The sequence below is a fragment of the Pecten maximus genome, unplaced genomic scaffold (genome assembly GCF_902652985.1).
Source record: "Pecten maximus unplaced genomic scaffold, xPecMax1.1, whole genome shotgun sequence".
Lineage (NCBI taxonomy): Eukaryota > Metazoa > Mollusca > Bivalvia > Pectinida > Pectinidae > Pecten > Pecten maximus.
In genome coordinates, this window is record NW_022982572.1 from 1 (window position 1) to 15545 (window position 15545).

The following is a 15545-nucleotide window of genomic DNA, read 5'->3' on the forward strand; positions in this document are numbered from 1 at the left end:
TGGCCAACCTTTCTTGTTGCCTCATGTCTTGCCGTACAAACACATTTTTTCTGGTGATAACTTGTATCTACTACAATAGAGAGTATGGACCCAGCTCTAACACTTGTGGTAATATTTACTCCAGCCAGTTGATGCCCTTTGCACAGCCATGTTAGTCTGGGAAAGGGTTACCTCCATTTATCTGACAATAAAGAGTTACATTTGTGCCAGTCTCAAAGGACTGATTTCCAGATATGAGACAGCCAGATTTCCTCTGTTGGTGGATCTGTAAATTACACGATACGTAAAAAGACTTATTATAGATTAAACGATAATGTTATTAATCGTTGAAGTTATATAATAAAGAATAACAAATGATACCATGTAGTTTGATTTTACTAAGTTAAAGTCGAATGTTTAAAAGATAGAGCGACTTTCATTCTTAATATGTAACAGAAAATAAGGCTTTGCTATAGACTATGAATAATGTCGTAATCTTCCAGTCTTGAAATATGACAAATTTCTCTTTAAAACATTCACAAACCATCCGACACAATCAATTCGCCGTTTAGATAATTACTGAACAAATTATGCATAGACGTTTTGTATATCAAACTATATTATACTTACAAATCACATCAAACAATACTGTCTTTGTACTGAATACTCCGTAATTAGGCATGGCCTTGTGCTTTGCAGTACACACACACTGCTGTTGGTGATATGATTCGTCTATTTCAAATACCAGTCTTGACCAAGCTGTATCGGCAGAGGTCTTATTTTGTCCGGTCCTTAGTGACCCCTTGCATTGCCAGGATAGTGTAGCCAGAGGGTTACCACCCTTTACCTGACAATCGAGTGTGACCGTTTGACCGGTAGTAACGGTGTGCTTTCCAGATGGCGACAAAGTGATGTTTTGTTTAGGAGGATCTAAAATAAATGTACATATCGACTAGAAAAAAGCTCCCTATAACCTATTACTTAGTGTTTAGATTTTGAATTTACAATGAAATTTAGTTTATTAATTAAACACATGATATCGATATATCCTGACTGTTTAGTATAGTAATACCAAACCTAATAGATAATACTAGTATTATTATGATATGATATTATAATATATTACCAATCTACTGAATCACTCACAATGGACTGTTTGATTACAAGACATGTTCCATATAACTTGTAAAATTAAAAACAAGATGATAGGGTAAAGCAATATGAAACTTTGTTAGAGATATGAGATAAGAAAGTATTAGTATCAACTTCATCGTTCTGTAGTATACCTACATAGCACACGGATCCGATGAACACTGCTGTATATAGCAGTTAAGGTGTTCACACCACATAGGAACCCCATCCCGTCCATTGCTCTATCCATGTTTGAAATCGTCCAGAAAAAGTTTCTGCCATCTTTTGAGCAGGAACACTGTTGTTTGCAGGTGTCATTTTTAGCGTCCTCACACCTTCCGCCAACCAGCTTTACATAACCTAGATATCTCCCACCATTCTCAAAAAACGTGGCATCTACAACACCGTCCACACTCACAGAACAGGTCAAGGTGAGTGACTCTCCCTCTATGACGGAAGAGGAGGAGGTTGTCAACTCCACATCCGCACCTATAACATAACAATACTTAAGAAGGATCTTTGATAATGTGAATTAATGAATAATAATTAGGAAAATCAGTATCACAATAAATTATACACAGTGCACTGATAATCCAGATGAGTGGAAATCGTATTAAAGGGGAAAAAAACTAATATAACCGTTAAATATGTGTTATCAGTATATTAACATTTCTTTAGGGATTAACAAATAACATCTTATCATATCCATAGTAGTTCTCCATAAACAAAATTGTTTTCCTTTTCATGACTCTCTGTTCGCTTTTGATGAATTGGGTTTGTTAGCACAATTAAGACATTATTCAAAATAACAGAGTATTGGTCCATATCAGAACTTACAAATTCTTGGGGTTAGAAACAAAAAGGTTCATGAGGAATATTTAAACTACTGCTCCCAATGGAAACACATTTTGGTAATCGAGATTCATGTTACATTTGTATACATGCACTTATCGTTAACCTGAATTGTAATATAGTACTTACCTGAACAAAGACAAGGCACAAAGGCTACAATAAGCACGGCTATCCCGAACATTGTTGTAAAAATATCGCGGAAAAATGTACACAAACAAGCATATCAGTCGACATGCATTTTTAAACGAAACATCCGCTCATATCCACGAGTGACCTTTGTGTTATTTTCTTCCTGTTACCGATGATTGGGTGTTGTGTATGTGTATTACATATACACGGTATCCGAGAACTAAAATATGTGTAACAGAGCGCAGGATTAATTAAATCCAAATCACTGCCTCCGCTAGGGATCGAACCCGGGACCTCTGGCTTACGCTCAACCGATCAAACTAAAGAGAAGATCTCTCTAGCCGAGCGGTATATTGCGGCTAGTATTTACCAGGGTTACATATGTATGCACAATGTGTTATCGAGGTAAACCCCTTATTAATAATCACATTTTCAAGGTAAAATATGTTCAAATGGAAGTAAAAATCCCCATTTTCAATCGCAGTAGGCCTACTAAACCTATGAAATGACTTATGGAAACAAATTCGAAGTTAGTGTTTCGTTGACTACGTTTTCCCATTAGCACCAGGTAAATGACAAATAGAGCAATTGTGCATAGATTAATCAACTGTATTGGATTGTAATCAAAGCGGTATGTCTAGTTGTCTATATTTTTTATTATATGTTTACTGATATGGTAAATAATGTCGATTCGGAAACGCTTGGTTTAAAACTCTATTGAAGACTATTGCCATCTTAATTCCAATTTAAAAACGGTATGTTACAACCGTTTTCATTTGCTGCTTGGAAATATTGCACCCTCTATCGGATACTTTGAGACTGGATTAGTTCTCATACATGTATATAACATGTTTTTGTATTATGCGGAATAGTCTTTGATAGCCGACAAAGGTATCTAACTGTTACATTCAAACCTATACATGTTGTGATATGAAAGTCTATTCCATACACAATTATATTAAGCATAATAATAAGATAATTTCTAAATGTATTTGAAGGCAGTGTATTAAAACTTATGTCGTTCAGTAAATCCCGTCCTTCTTTAATATATATATATTTTACCACTGACACATTACTGAATTGAAATCTATGCGATGCACAACAGTCTGTCTATATCCCGAACAAAATATATACTCCCATTAGACGCACTTGACCGATCAAGTAATCATATGTAATATGCGTCATCCTAACACTCTATACAAACCGTAAATACTGCGTGTTGGTCTAAGTACGGATAAATATACTTCAGGAACAAAATGTCCGTTAAGTATATGCAAATCAAATCATATTACTTAATAGGTTATGTTTTTTTTCAATGTATATCAATAACGAAATAGCGAATGTGTACATGTAAGATATTAGAGAGACAAAAAAATCTAAAGGATTTGATTTAATTGGATTAGAATATATGACAGTCAATGCAATCGCCTCCCCCGGGAAAACCACTATTTACTAACATTTCACACACTTGAACGTATTAGAATATATGCGATATAGAACGATCTCTTGGTGTCCTGAATAGAATGTATACTCTTACGTACTTGACCGTTAACAGATTCAAATATGGTAACAAACTTTCTTTAGTGTGTTAAATGTACAGTTAAGTACTCACACTATATTTGTATATTTTACAATCCATTAGCGTATAACATAAATATATATATGTGTGTTGCATACACCATGCTGATAAAATGACGTGTCATTATGTGTATGAAGTCAGTTTAAATTGACAAATATCATTCTGAACAGACTTTTTTTGTAATTATGAATTCCTTAATTCCTTGTTTTTCTTCATTGGATATCAATGATATTAAACGCGGCCCGCTACATTAATACATGTAATATGATATTGTGTTACACGTGTACCAGCCGTGAATACCTCAAAGTAAATCTACGATATCCTACTTACTCGCGATGTAACATGTTAAACTACCTAAAGACCGTCCAGTCACAATACAATCTTCTTCCTCGTTGAAGAGTTGTATCTTGATAATAATGCCTTTAAAGTCATTGCTTATGATATTAGATAGAAGTAATCAGCTATCAGGTCATAAGGAAATCGCTCTAAAATAAATCTCATTATCATTTTGTTGGAGGGTTCTTTCCACACTTATTTGAAATGGAAGTCAGGGGTTTAGATTTCAACATCGAACTTGTTTCACGATGTAAGGGAGATCATCCTATCAAGTTATAGACAAGATATAAGGAAAATGACTATGTACATAGGATATCTGTATCAGAATGTATTGATTCCTTTATATGTGTAAATAGCAATGTCCTAGGTCAATCGATTATTGGCCAGAAGTATTCTTTTCTTTATTTTGTCCTACAACAGACATTTTCCACGTCGTTTCGAAATATCTTAAACAAGTAGCTGATAAGAATTTATCAGAAGTCTTCAGAATTTCGTTCCAAATAATGATGCACCATCGTTGTGAATTGTGGTTTGAATGTGGTCTGTTATATAGGTCAAGGATGATACATCACCGACAGAGGTGTCCGTCTATCACATAACTGTATAAAATGGTATCCACGTTAGAGAATTATGCATAATTACAAACTAATTAAAAAAACATAACAGCGTTCTGAACTATCGTTAGGTCAAGGTAGGGTAAGATTTTGTTTCTTTTGGAACCAATTCATTGTATTTGACTTAAATAAAAAAAAATAAAAATAAAAAGAAATTATCAAGGATAGTCCGAACCTTTGGAGGGTGGTTATACATGCGTGTATTTAAATTTGTTAGTATTGTAAATATGAAATACATAATATTCTTGTTTTTCATCCAACAAAATCTTTTATATTTCCTTATATTATCCATTTTCAACATTACAGGAGTGATACTAGCATACATTATGTAAGGTGTCATATTGTTACAAAATATAGAACACAATTTCCTTGTTTTTAATCGATCATGATATTTCATTATACCCTAGAATATCCACTCTCATGTTCAGTTATTTTTTGTTTCATGAATCGATCATAATTACATAATCACATCGTATAATAAATTGTGAATAAAAAAGGCAAATAAAATGTACCACTTGGACATATTTGTAAAGTTTTTTACTTTACGAAATGACACAAAATATATCCAAATCAGTGGCGTAGGAAGTCGTCAAAAAGTGGGGGGGCAAAATTTTTTTTTCAACCTTAAATTTCACGCACTAAACAAATTGTACATGTATGCCATCTCCGCAAAATTAGCCAATAATTATGTAGTACAAAATAAGTTATTTACGCAAATCAGGATATATTATTTTATGGCAAAACATGAATCACCAGGCCCGGCCAGGATTTTCGAAAGGGCGGGGTAATTTAGCAATAATGCGATTTTTTTTGATTTTTTTTACGAGGGGTCTGAGGGGCCGCCCAGCGGGTCCAGGGCAGCGCCCTGATAGGGGGTTCAAGGGGGTCTAAGCCCCCCGCGGAAAATGAATATAGCACATGTCCAATAATTCGGGATCAGGCGCGGAGCCAGGACTGTTCGAAAGGGGTGTCCAGTAATTAAGTGATGATGCGAGCGCCGTAGGCGCGAGACGATTTTTTTTACGAGAGGTCTGGGGGCCGAATTTTTTTTGTATTTCCTCGTACCTGTCAGTAATTAGTATCACTGTATTCACGTTAAAACCGCGCATTCTTATTCATGTTGTGTTTCTGTCTTGTTCTCATTATGAACTCAATTAACTTCACAAATTATCATCAACTTATTGAATCTATGTGATGAAGTTAAGCAAAATTTCGTATTAAGATATAAATATTGACTTACCAGGCTATTGCAGACGACCGACACACAGGTCTGAGAATTGATATACTAGTATAAACAGAGACCTATATACTAGTATATAGGTCTCTGGTATAAAAGTCGGAATGTTCCGGATGTACAAGATAAAGTTTTTATCGTTGCCTTCAAGAAAACATTATCGGTTCGAAAATATACAGATATTTATCGAAATGAATATATAAGTTCGTGTTTTTTCCCCTTTTTTAGATTTTGGATGTCAAAATGTGTGTGGGGGGGGGGGCAAAAATATATGTTTGCCCCCCCACTGTAAAAAGTGGGGGGGGGGGGGGGGGGGGGGGCAATTGCCCCCCCCCCCCCCCCCCCCCCCCCCACCCCCCACCCCCGCTTCCTACGCCACTGCAAACATTCATTCCGTTCCGTTGTCATAAGGAATGTCGAAATATATATGCATAACACAACTCTTAATTGAGCGAGAAGGCTCACGCTATTCGAGTATGACTTTTGTTGAATCCGGGAGATCCTGATTAAAGCATTGACATTGCGACAGTAGGCTACATCTGTAGCATGAAGACCGTTGTTTGCAGGTGTCCTAACTAGAGTGGTCACATCATCCTTAAAACAGCTGTACTTAATCTAGATATTTCCTTTTATCTAAAAAGACCATGGCAACATCGTCAACCTTTATTTCGCAGAGAATAATTAAAGATGTTATACAAAGCATTAGGTAACTACACAAGTACACTTTTCACTTAATATTTCTGCATGATTGCAATTGCATTACTTCGTTTGGCTTATGTTCTGCCTACTCTTAAAAAAAACATACATATTTTATATAGTTTGGTGATACACCACAGCCGGCTATGGCGAAATCAGGAATACACGAACGTCTCTAAATCATTAAACAGAAAATGTTACTAGATATATGTACCTGCTCTGTCCTTCTACCTTGTATTCTGCTAGTATATCCATACGGCTTGTCATCATTTGAACACGTTTGCCATTAATGAGTCGTACCCTTAGAAACAAAACGAATGATACGTATGCATATGATATGGGCTAGAGCAACCGTAGCCGCAAGGTTTTATCTTCATGTTAATTTGTATGTGCATCCAGTTGTGAAGTTCTCACATTTATAATGTATTAACAAGGATTATTTCGAGGATGCAAAACACAATAGATCCATAATTTGATTGTAACAACACGTTTGAGTGCCGAGGTATTGGTGAATAATTCATATCTTTTAATGACAACATTTTTAACGCCCGAGTTAAGTATAAGTTAACACATGATTCATTTATCAATATTGCTGTCTCGTATCTGAACAGTTTAGTTTAGTATCAACACTTACTTAATGATTACTATGATCAAGAACAATGAAATTAGTGATATTGTGTAGTTATTTAATTTAACCCACCTAAGACTTTAGTCATTTGCGTGTTTATATAGATATTCGCTATGTATTTATTTTGGCGATGTATATATTGAAATAAATTTCCCGCGTAAATTATCAACTATAAAAGGGTTCGATATATGCGGGATCCAACAGACACTGTAAAACCGCTTACCTCATCGGCATGCCAACATTCGTATGTTGAATGTATTAACTTGCGTGATCTGATTTACTGTTACTGGTATTGTATATCTAGTATCCATTTATCCCACCACCCACGTCAAATACCAAGCAACATTAGATTTAACGCACGACTTTTACTTTTGTGTGCATCAAGCTGATGCATCTAGCCCTTACTTTCTATTATTGGGCTTATATACATGTTGTCGAATCTTAAGGGTATATATTGGCAACGTCTGGTCACACTATATGATAGAAATATCCTTTTTGAATTAAAAGAACCACTCAAGCGTGGCAAACGAGTTTTAAAAAATCAATATTGATGTGCGCATTTTTTTGACAAGATGACGACTGTTTGAACAGAGTAAAATTCAGAAAAGTTTGGCATTTAATGTTTGCAAATTCATATTGGTTTGTTTGGTTTGTTTTTGTTTAACGTCCTATTAACAGCCAGGGTCATTTAAGGACGTGCCAGGTTTTGGAGGTGGAGGAAAGCCGGAGTACCCGGAGAAAAACCACCGGCCTACGGTCAGTACCTGGCAACTGCCCCACGTAGGTTTCGAACGCGCAACCCAGTGGTGGAGGCTAGTGTTAAAGTGTCGGTACACCTTAACCACTCGGCCACCGCGGCCCCTGCAAATTCATAGTCCCTGCATAATGGTATTTATGTATGCATAATTATCATAAAAAAAATATCGTTTATAATCAATATAATTTTATAAGCAACCTATTGCTGATGAGGTTTTTTTTCTCGATAATTCGAGATTTTAGTGAAACGTAAAGATAGAAAGATATTATAAAGTCGATCTTCTTTTAATAATTAAAATAAACGTATTGTGGATACATTGATCCTCTTCTTAAACGACAGTTAATGATGTGTAAAGGCAGTACACATAGTCAGCGGGTTTTTAAAATGCATTATATATCACCTTTTGTTTCACTCAGCACCTTCAGCTTGCAGGAAGGAATACAACTGATATAAAATAGCAATGCATAATAATTCCACTAAAATAAACAGCACAAATAATTGAATGTTCATGTTGTGAAGGCAGTGAACTAGTTTATGCTTAGTTTAAAACTTAAAAAACAACAAAACTGCTTTTCGAATGATAACTTGGAGTTGATGATATAAGATAATTAATCAAGATCGGATCTTCTCTCTTTATTATGGTAAGCATGTAATACAAATGTTGAAAAATGGAATAAAATAGAGACTGCAGTAAAGATGCATTTTAAACTATTTGTCAATTACAACGCACCTACGTCCATATATATCTATGAATTAAATGACCTTACATTGTTTTTTTTAAGTAAAATCTAAACCACGCGTCTTTCTATGAATTACGTCGACACATGACGTAAATCCTGTTTTGGGTGAGTTGCTTAGAGACTGCTAATGAGGCATTGCAAAATCAATTCTTGACGGTTATTTTGTCTCGTGTGTGGAACAAGATTGTTTTTGATATTAATTAGTTAAAGCTGTATGCTACATCAACACCATCTTTTCGTTCACAAGACAAATGAGGGCAACGTGGATTAGATCTGCTGTGACAAAACACTTTAACTTTCTTGGGACTTAAACCTGTGAAGATGACAGCGAGGATGTTATCCTTTATCCATCGACATCTCAATAAAACAAGAAATAACTCTTGGAGAATTGTATGCTTCGCAGTCAACTTAATCTGTATGGTTGTTGCAAATAACGACATAAAGCGTTATATACACGTAGATTGTTTAGTAGGCGATCGCGTTCTAGCCATATTCGAAACACATTCCAGAGGACAGTGTGCATTCTATTGTAGAGGACAAAATGGTGCCGGATTCTCATATGTTTCTGAGTCCAGAAATTGTACAATATTCAAACAGATCTTTAAAGACCAATCACAATGCGGAATATCCTCAGATATCTACGGTGACATTGGTAAGTGATTTAGCTAACATTCTGTTCAATAAAAGATTTTCAGTTAAAGTAAATTGAACATGATATTGACATACTATTCGGACTCCTAATTCCTCAATGTCCTCATATTCTGTAAACGATTAAATGAAACAAAATTTATAAGAGCTGTTTATATGCTACTCTCCTTTATCAATTGAGTACAAGCTATATAAACACTATAATCATTTCAGCAAACAAGATGCTACGGTTTCATGAGGTCACAGCCGTATGTCATTTCAAAAAGTATCATATTAGACATGGCTTACACTGATATCAGGATTATGAATTTATATTGTTACTTGCGTATTCACTAACTTAAAAACATAATAACAACAACAAACAAGCAAACAAAAACAAACAAAAACTTTAAAAAAAAAAAAAAAAAAAACATCTGTAATTTAATAAAGGGATTTTTACTAAATCTATTATTTGACATTTCCTTTCGGCCAATTTAAGTCTCCTCAGTTACGTCATAGGTATCGACAAATGAAGCTTTTGGTATCACTGACGAGTCCTAGAACGACGAAAAAGCGCAAGATGCAGTTTTAATTAACTACACTTTACGCTCTTCTGTATTTGACTTGTTGTGAAAGAAACTTTTGTTTTGTTCTTCAATTTTTCATTCACAAAATCCTCAACCTAGCATTATGAGTCGATTTATTGTTTGTTAAAGAACATCCAAATGCTTTACTTATGTGGTTGCAAACACAAGCAACAATTGCAATCTAAGAGGAATATATATATAATACCTTTTTTTCAGACAACACCTTGAGGCTTTAGGTTGACATCACTACGGTTAACTATACATATAATATCAGAAATGGAACAGTGTACATAAACAGTGATTAAGAAATGTAGATATTTATATATTACTCCTACCATCTCTGCAATTTTCAGTTTAAATATCACAAGTTGATGCTATACAGAGCCATTATAAAAACTAATTATGAGAGCCGGTAATCTGTTCATAATAAGTTCTTACACATTTAGACATGGCTTAACGTTGCGCGTTTGAGGACAGAGCTTGAGGGTCACTAAATTGTATTCTAAGTATTGGGTGAATCTAAAACTATGTACATGTACAGGTACTTTGTTTATTGTTACTTTATGCATGGCTCATAACTCCATTACCTCGTTAACAGTAGTAGATAATATTTTTTTGTAAAGTATTTACATGTGATCCTAATGGGGAATATCCCTTTAAAACAAATCGTATGTCAAAATAAAAAGACGTGTTATCTTTTTTTATCCTGCAACTGCCACACTCACTGACCGATAACTACTGTCGGATAAACTTGTGCTTTATCCGTCAATACGAAGTGCTTTATCCGTCAATAGGATTCACGTGAACTTTTTCCAACTCTGACGGAACTACTTTCAAGTTGACCTCATGATCACGCGCACAAACTTTGACCTGATAATGATGACGTCATATTGTTTGTCAACAATCGTCAGCTGTCAGCGTCTGCTACATTGTACGAGAATCCAGAAAAATGTCACAACAATCTTCATCCGATGACGAAATTGACAACAGTGTAACAGGAATGGTGGATTGCAATTTTGATATTAACTTTGACATTTTGTCTACTTGTATTGATCTAGAAATGACGGTAAATGATGAAAACTCTGAAATTGTACTGAACCCAGAACCAGCCCCGTCTCAAGCCCCTGTGCCCCTTCCTGTGTACGATGAAAATTCTCATGTGCCTAGACCCGTACGATTAGTTGAAATTCCGGATGAATACGATGGAACATTAATGGAAATAGTACAAGAGATAGAGAGAAATGAAAATGAGCTACAAAGTGTAGAAACGACAAAATCCGTCCGTCCCCCCACTCAGTCTGCGTCTGTCGTGCCACGACCCCCCTCCCCATCCCAGAAGGCTGATCCGGTAGTACATGATCCCGTTGAACAAAGTAAACAATTTGTTGAGTTAAACATGGAGGACGTAGAAGCTTTTATTGAAGGGCAAGCAAATAAAAACACCATGAAAAAAACGTTACAAGACGTGAAACTAGTTAAGCAATTTCTGGCTTTGAAGGGAGAGGAAAGGGAAATGAATGAAATACCCGTAGGAGAATTGGACATGTTGTTGGCTAATTTTTTGTTGTCTGTCCGTAAAAAGGACGGCCAGAATTACGAACCAAGTAGTTTGAGGGGAATAATTTCAAGCGTTGACCGGAAACTTTGTAGACAAAAATATGGTCACAAAATAATGAACGGTGATGCAAACGAGTTCGCGTTGACAAGAGATGCCCTCAAGGCAAAACAAAAAGTGCTGAAAAAGGAAGGAAAGGGGAACAGGGCAAAAAAATCGGAACCGATCACCGATACGGAAATACAAATTCTTTATGAAAAAAAACTACTTGGACCATCTACTCCCGAATCGCTTCTCAATACAGTCTGGTTAAACAATTCGTTACATTTCGGCCTGAGGGGAATGCAGGAACACTATAACTTGAAATGGGGGGACGTGCAATTGAAATCTGCCTCAGATGGTACAGAATACCTCGAACTTAACGAAAGACAAACTAAAACTCTCACTGGAGAGAATTTGTGTGACGTCAGACAGGTATCGCCTAAAATGTTCGCTACTAACGACACAGATTGTGACCCCATCAACATCTATAAACGCTATGCAGCGCATCGGCCCATGGACTACAGCAATAGTGATGACCCCTTCTACATAAGTACAAGGACAATTCCACTAAGCAACACAAAGAGTGACAAATGGTTTATCCAACAACGAATCGAAGAAAAAAAACTTGGATCCCTGATGAAAACAATGGCACAAAAAGGAAACTTGGACAAGGACAAAAAACTTACTAATCATAGCGCGAGGAAACACCTGGTTCAGAAACTACGTGATGCCAATGTACCCCCAACCGATATTATGCAAATTAGTGGACATAAAAACGTACAGTCAATTATCAATTATAGTTCCATTTCCGAAACACAACAAAGAAGTTACTCAAACATGTTAGCCACTCACCGTGAAACAGGAAATCCCGTTAATTTAAATCCGTCCAGCGAAATGAATTTTACACATGTTCCATCCGTGCACAATGCCAGCAGCACTAGCTCTATTACACAGGCGAATTCTCAATTAAACTCCATATTTTATGGTGCAACACTTCATATCAACAACCTGAATATCTATACCAGTAATCCAATGTAAGGCTATAGCCTTGATGTCGATGCATGTTTCCGTAAAATCCAATGTTATGTAACGATTACAACAGTGACACACGTGTGTACATGGTACGTACCCTGTTAGCCTACTGACTAAGCTTAACATTTTCTAGTGCGAATTGTAAAACTTTAACTTGAATGAATTATGTCATTATAAAGGTATTAAACAATTCGTTATCAGAAATAAAATGTATTTGCGTGATATTTTCATACACATATGTGTGAAATTACACTTTGAGGTAGCAAAAATGATCGGAACTATATTGTAACAGCGCAGTGACATTACAGGCGGAAGTAAATATAGTTCTTATGAATGGAAATATTCCTGCGCCACAATGCAGACGCATCGCTTCAGTTCAAAAAGGTAAACAAATGACGTTTTTTCCATTTAACTTGAATGTCAGCTACTGTGAAATAGTTGCAGGATAAACAGAATACATGGTAAGTATCTTACAATACAAGGTTTATTTTGGCTCGGAACGGAAAGACTAGATGGCTCGCCAAAGGCTCGCCATCTAGTCTTTCCTAACCCTCGCCAAAATAAACCTTGTATTGTAAGATACTAACCATGTATTCTCTATATAAAGTAGTGTCAAATAATTAATGGGTAAAACAAGTTAGTATAAAGTTTCATCCTTCATTATTAATATTCGATGAATTATGAAAATTCCCAAATAATTTAAGTTTTCTAGAGATATCCAATGCAGAATCTAAGGAAATAGTATCTTCAGTAATACCAAATATATTTCAATAGTGGGGCAATATATTGACATTGTCTTTAATGGTAAAAATATCCCTTTTAATACTTTATATTATCGTACTGTTACCTGAAGTGGACCCTTGATCTCATTCACGATGAGAAAATTGTTTTTACGGCAATCAACGAAAAGATAATGGTTCGGTTGTCTTGTTATCATCTATATATCACTCGTCATTTACTTTTGGAACGAAAGTCAATTGTAAAATGTAACCTATACTATCAGTCTACTCAAAATATGCAAATTTATGATTGAAATCATATTTCTGTTTCCAAATGGCTGTGTGAAGTTAGCTCAACATACGACATACGACATTCAAATATTGAATGTTCAGCCGCTGAACATACGACATACGACATTCAAAACTTCATATCTTGTGTTTTTACCAGCCAACGAGGTAACTTTTGAATGTTCAGCCGCTGAACATACGACATACGACATTCAGATTTTGAATGTTCAGCCAGTGAACACACGACATACGACATTGAAATATTGAATGTTCAGCCGCTGAACATACGACATACGACATTCAAAACTTCATATCTTGTGTTTTTACCAGCCAACGAGGTAACTTTTGAATGTTCAGCGGCTCAACATTCAAAATCTGAATGTCGTATGTCGTATGTTTAGCGGCTGAACATTCAAAATTTGAATGTCGTATGTCGTATGTCGAGCCGCTGAACATTCAAATCAAAATCTGAATGTCGTATGTCGTATGTTCAGCGGTTGAACATTCAATATTTGAATGTCGTATGTCGTATGTTGAGCCGCTGAACATTTAAAACATACCTCGTTGGCTGGTAAATACACAAGATATGAAATTTTGAATGTCGTATGTCGTATGTTCAGCGGCTGAACATTCAAAATCTGAATGTCGTATGTCGTATGTTGAGCCGCTGAACATTCAAAAGTGACCTCGTTGGCTGGTAAAACGCAAGATATGAAGTTTTGAATGTCGTATGTCGTATGTTCAGCGGCTGATAATTCAATATTTGAATGCCGTATGTCGTATGTCGAGCCGCTGAACATTCAAAATCAAAATCTGAATGTCGTATGTCGTATGTTCAGCGGCTGAACATTCGAAATCTGAATGTCGTATGTCGTATGTTGAGCCGCTGAACATTCAAAAGTTACCACGTTGGCTGGTTAAAACACAAGATATGAAGTTTTGAATGTCGTATGTCGTATGTTCAGCGGCTGAACATTCAAAATCTGAATGTCGTATGTCGTATGTTGAGCCGCTGAACATTCAAAAGTTACCTCGTTGGCTGGTAAAACGCAAGATATGAAGTTTTGAATGTCGTATGTCGTATGTTCAGCGGCTGAACATTCAATATTTGAATGCCGTATGTCGTATGTCGAGCCGCTGAACATTCGAAATCAAAATCTGAATGTCGTATGTCGTATGTTCAGCGGCTGAACATTCGAAATCTGAATGTCGTATGTCGTATGTTGAGCCGCTGAACATTCAAAAGTTACCACGTTGGCTGGTTAAAACACAAGATATGAAGTTTTGAATGTCGTATGTCGTATGTTCAGCGGCTGAACATTCAAAATTTGAATGTCGTATGTCGAATGTCGAGCCGCTGAACATTCAAAATCAAAATCTGAATGTCGTATGTCGTATGTTCAGCGGCTGAACATTCAAAATCTGAATGTCGTATGTCGTATGTTGAGCCGCTGAACATTCAAAAGTTACCTCGTTGGCTGGTAAAAATATGCATATTTATGATTGAAATCATATTTCTTTTTCCAAATGGCTGTGTGAAGTTAGCTCAACATACGACATACGACATTCAAATATTGAATGTTCAGCCGCTGAACATACGACATACGACATTCAAAACTTCATATCTTGTGTTTTTACCAGCCAACGAGGTAACTTTTGAATGTTCAGTCGCTGAACATACGACATACGACATTCAGATTTTGAATGTTCAGCCGCTGAACATACGACATACGACATTCAAATATTGAATGTTCAGCCGCTGAACATACGACATACGGCATTCAAAACTTCATATATTGTGTTTTTACCAGCCAACGAGGTAACTTTTGAATGTTCAGCCGCTGAACATACGACATACGACATTCAGATTTTGAATGTTCAGCCAGTGAACACACGACATACGACGCGTGTGTTGAGCGGCTGAACATTCAAAATTTGAATGTCGTATGTCGTATGTCGAGCCGCTGAACATTCAAAATCAAAATCTGAATGTCGTATGTCGTAGTTAGGCCCCTAAATT

At 36.0% G+C, this 15545-nt stretch overlaps 2 protein-coding genes across 2 annotated transcripts; one reads left to right on the forward strand and one right to left on the reverse strand.

Moving 5' to 3' along the window:
- Nucleotides 1–12: 12 nt before the first annotated feature.
- Nucleotides 13–2146, reverse strand: LOC117320564. The gene is made up of 4 exons (XM_033875129.1): nucleotides 2092–2146; nucleotides 1270–1599; nucleotides 610–909; nucleotides 13–265 (listed from the first exon to the last, which is right to left on the reverse strand). Exons 1-4 carry the CDS (start codon nucleotides 2141–2143, stop codon nucleotides 213–215), a joined length of 735 nt encoding a protein of 244 aa, XP_033731020.1. The 5' UTR covers nucleotides 2144–2146; the 3' UTR covers nucleotides 13–212.
- Nucleotides 2147–10949: 8803 nt separating this feature from the next.
- LOC117320565 (uncharacterized protein KIAA1958 homolog) lies at nucleotides 10950–12524 on the forward strand. Its single transcript, XM_033875130.1, has one exon. It carries the CDS (start codon nucleotides 10950–10952, stop codon nucleotides 12522–12524), a length of 1575 nt encoding a protein of 524 aa, XP_033731021.1.
- Nucleotides 12525–15545: the final 3021 nt, after the last annotated feature.

Bases quoted from the DNA above. Each gene is read 5' to 3' on its own strand.
- LOC117320564 (XM_033875129.1), bottom strand. From the start codon at position 2,143: ATGTTCGGGATAGCCGTGCTTATTGTAGCCTTTGTGCCTTGTCTTTGT. The intron at 1,600-2,091 runs GTAAGTACTATA...GTTATGTTATAG, and splicing joins TGTGCCTTGTCTTTGTTCAG to GTGCGGATGTGGAGTTGACA. The intron at 910-1,269 runs GTAGGTATACTA...CATTTATTTTAG, and splicing joins TCATCGGATCCGTGTGCTAT to ATCCTCCTAAACAAAACATC.
- LOC117320565 (XM_033875130.1), top strand. From the start codon at position 10,950: ATGACGGTAAATGATGAAAACTCTGAAATTGTACTGAACCCAGAACCA.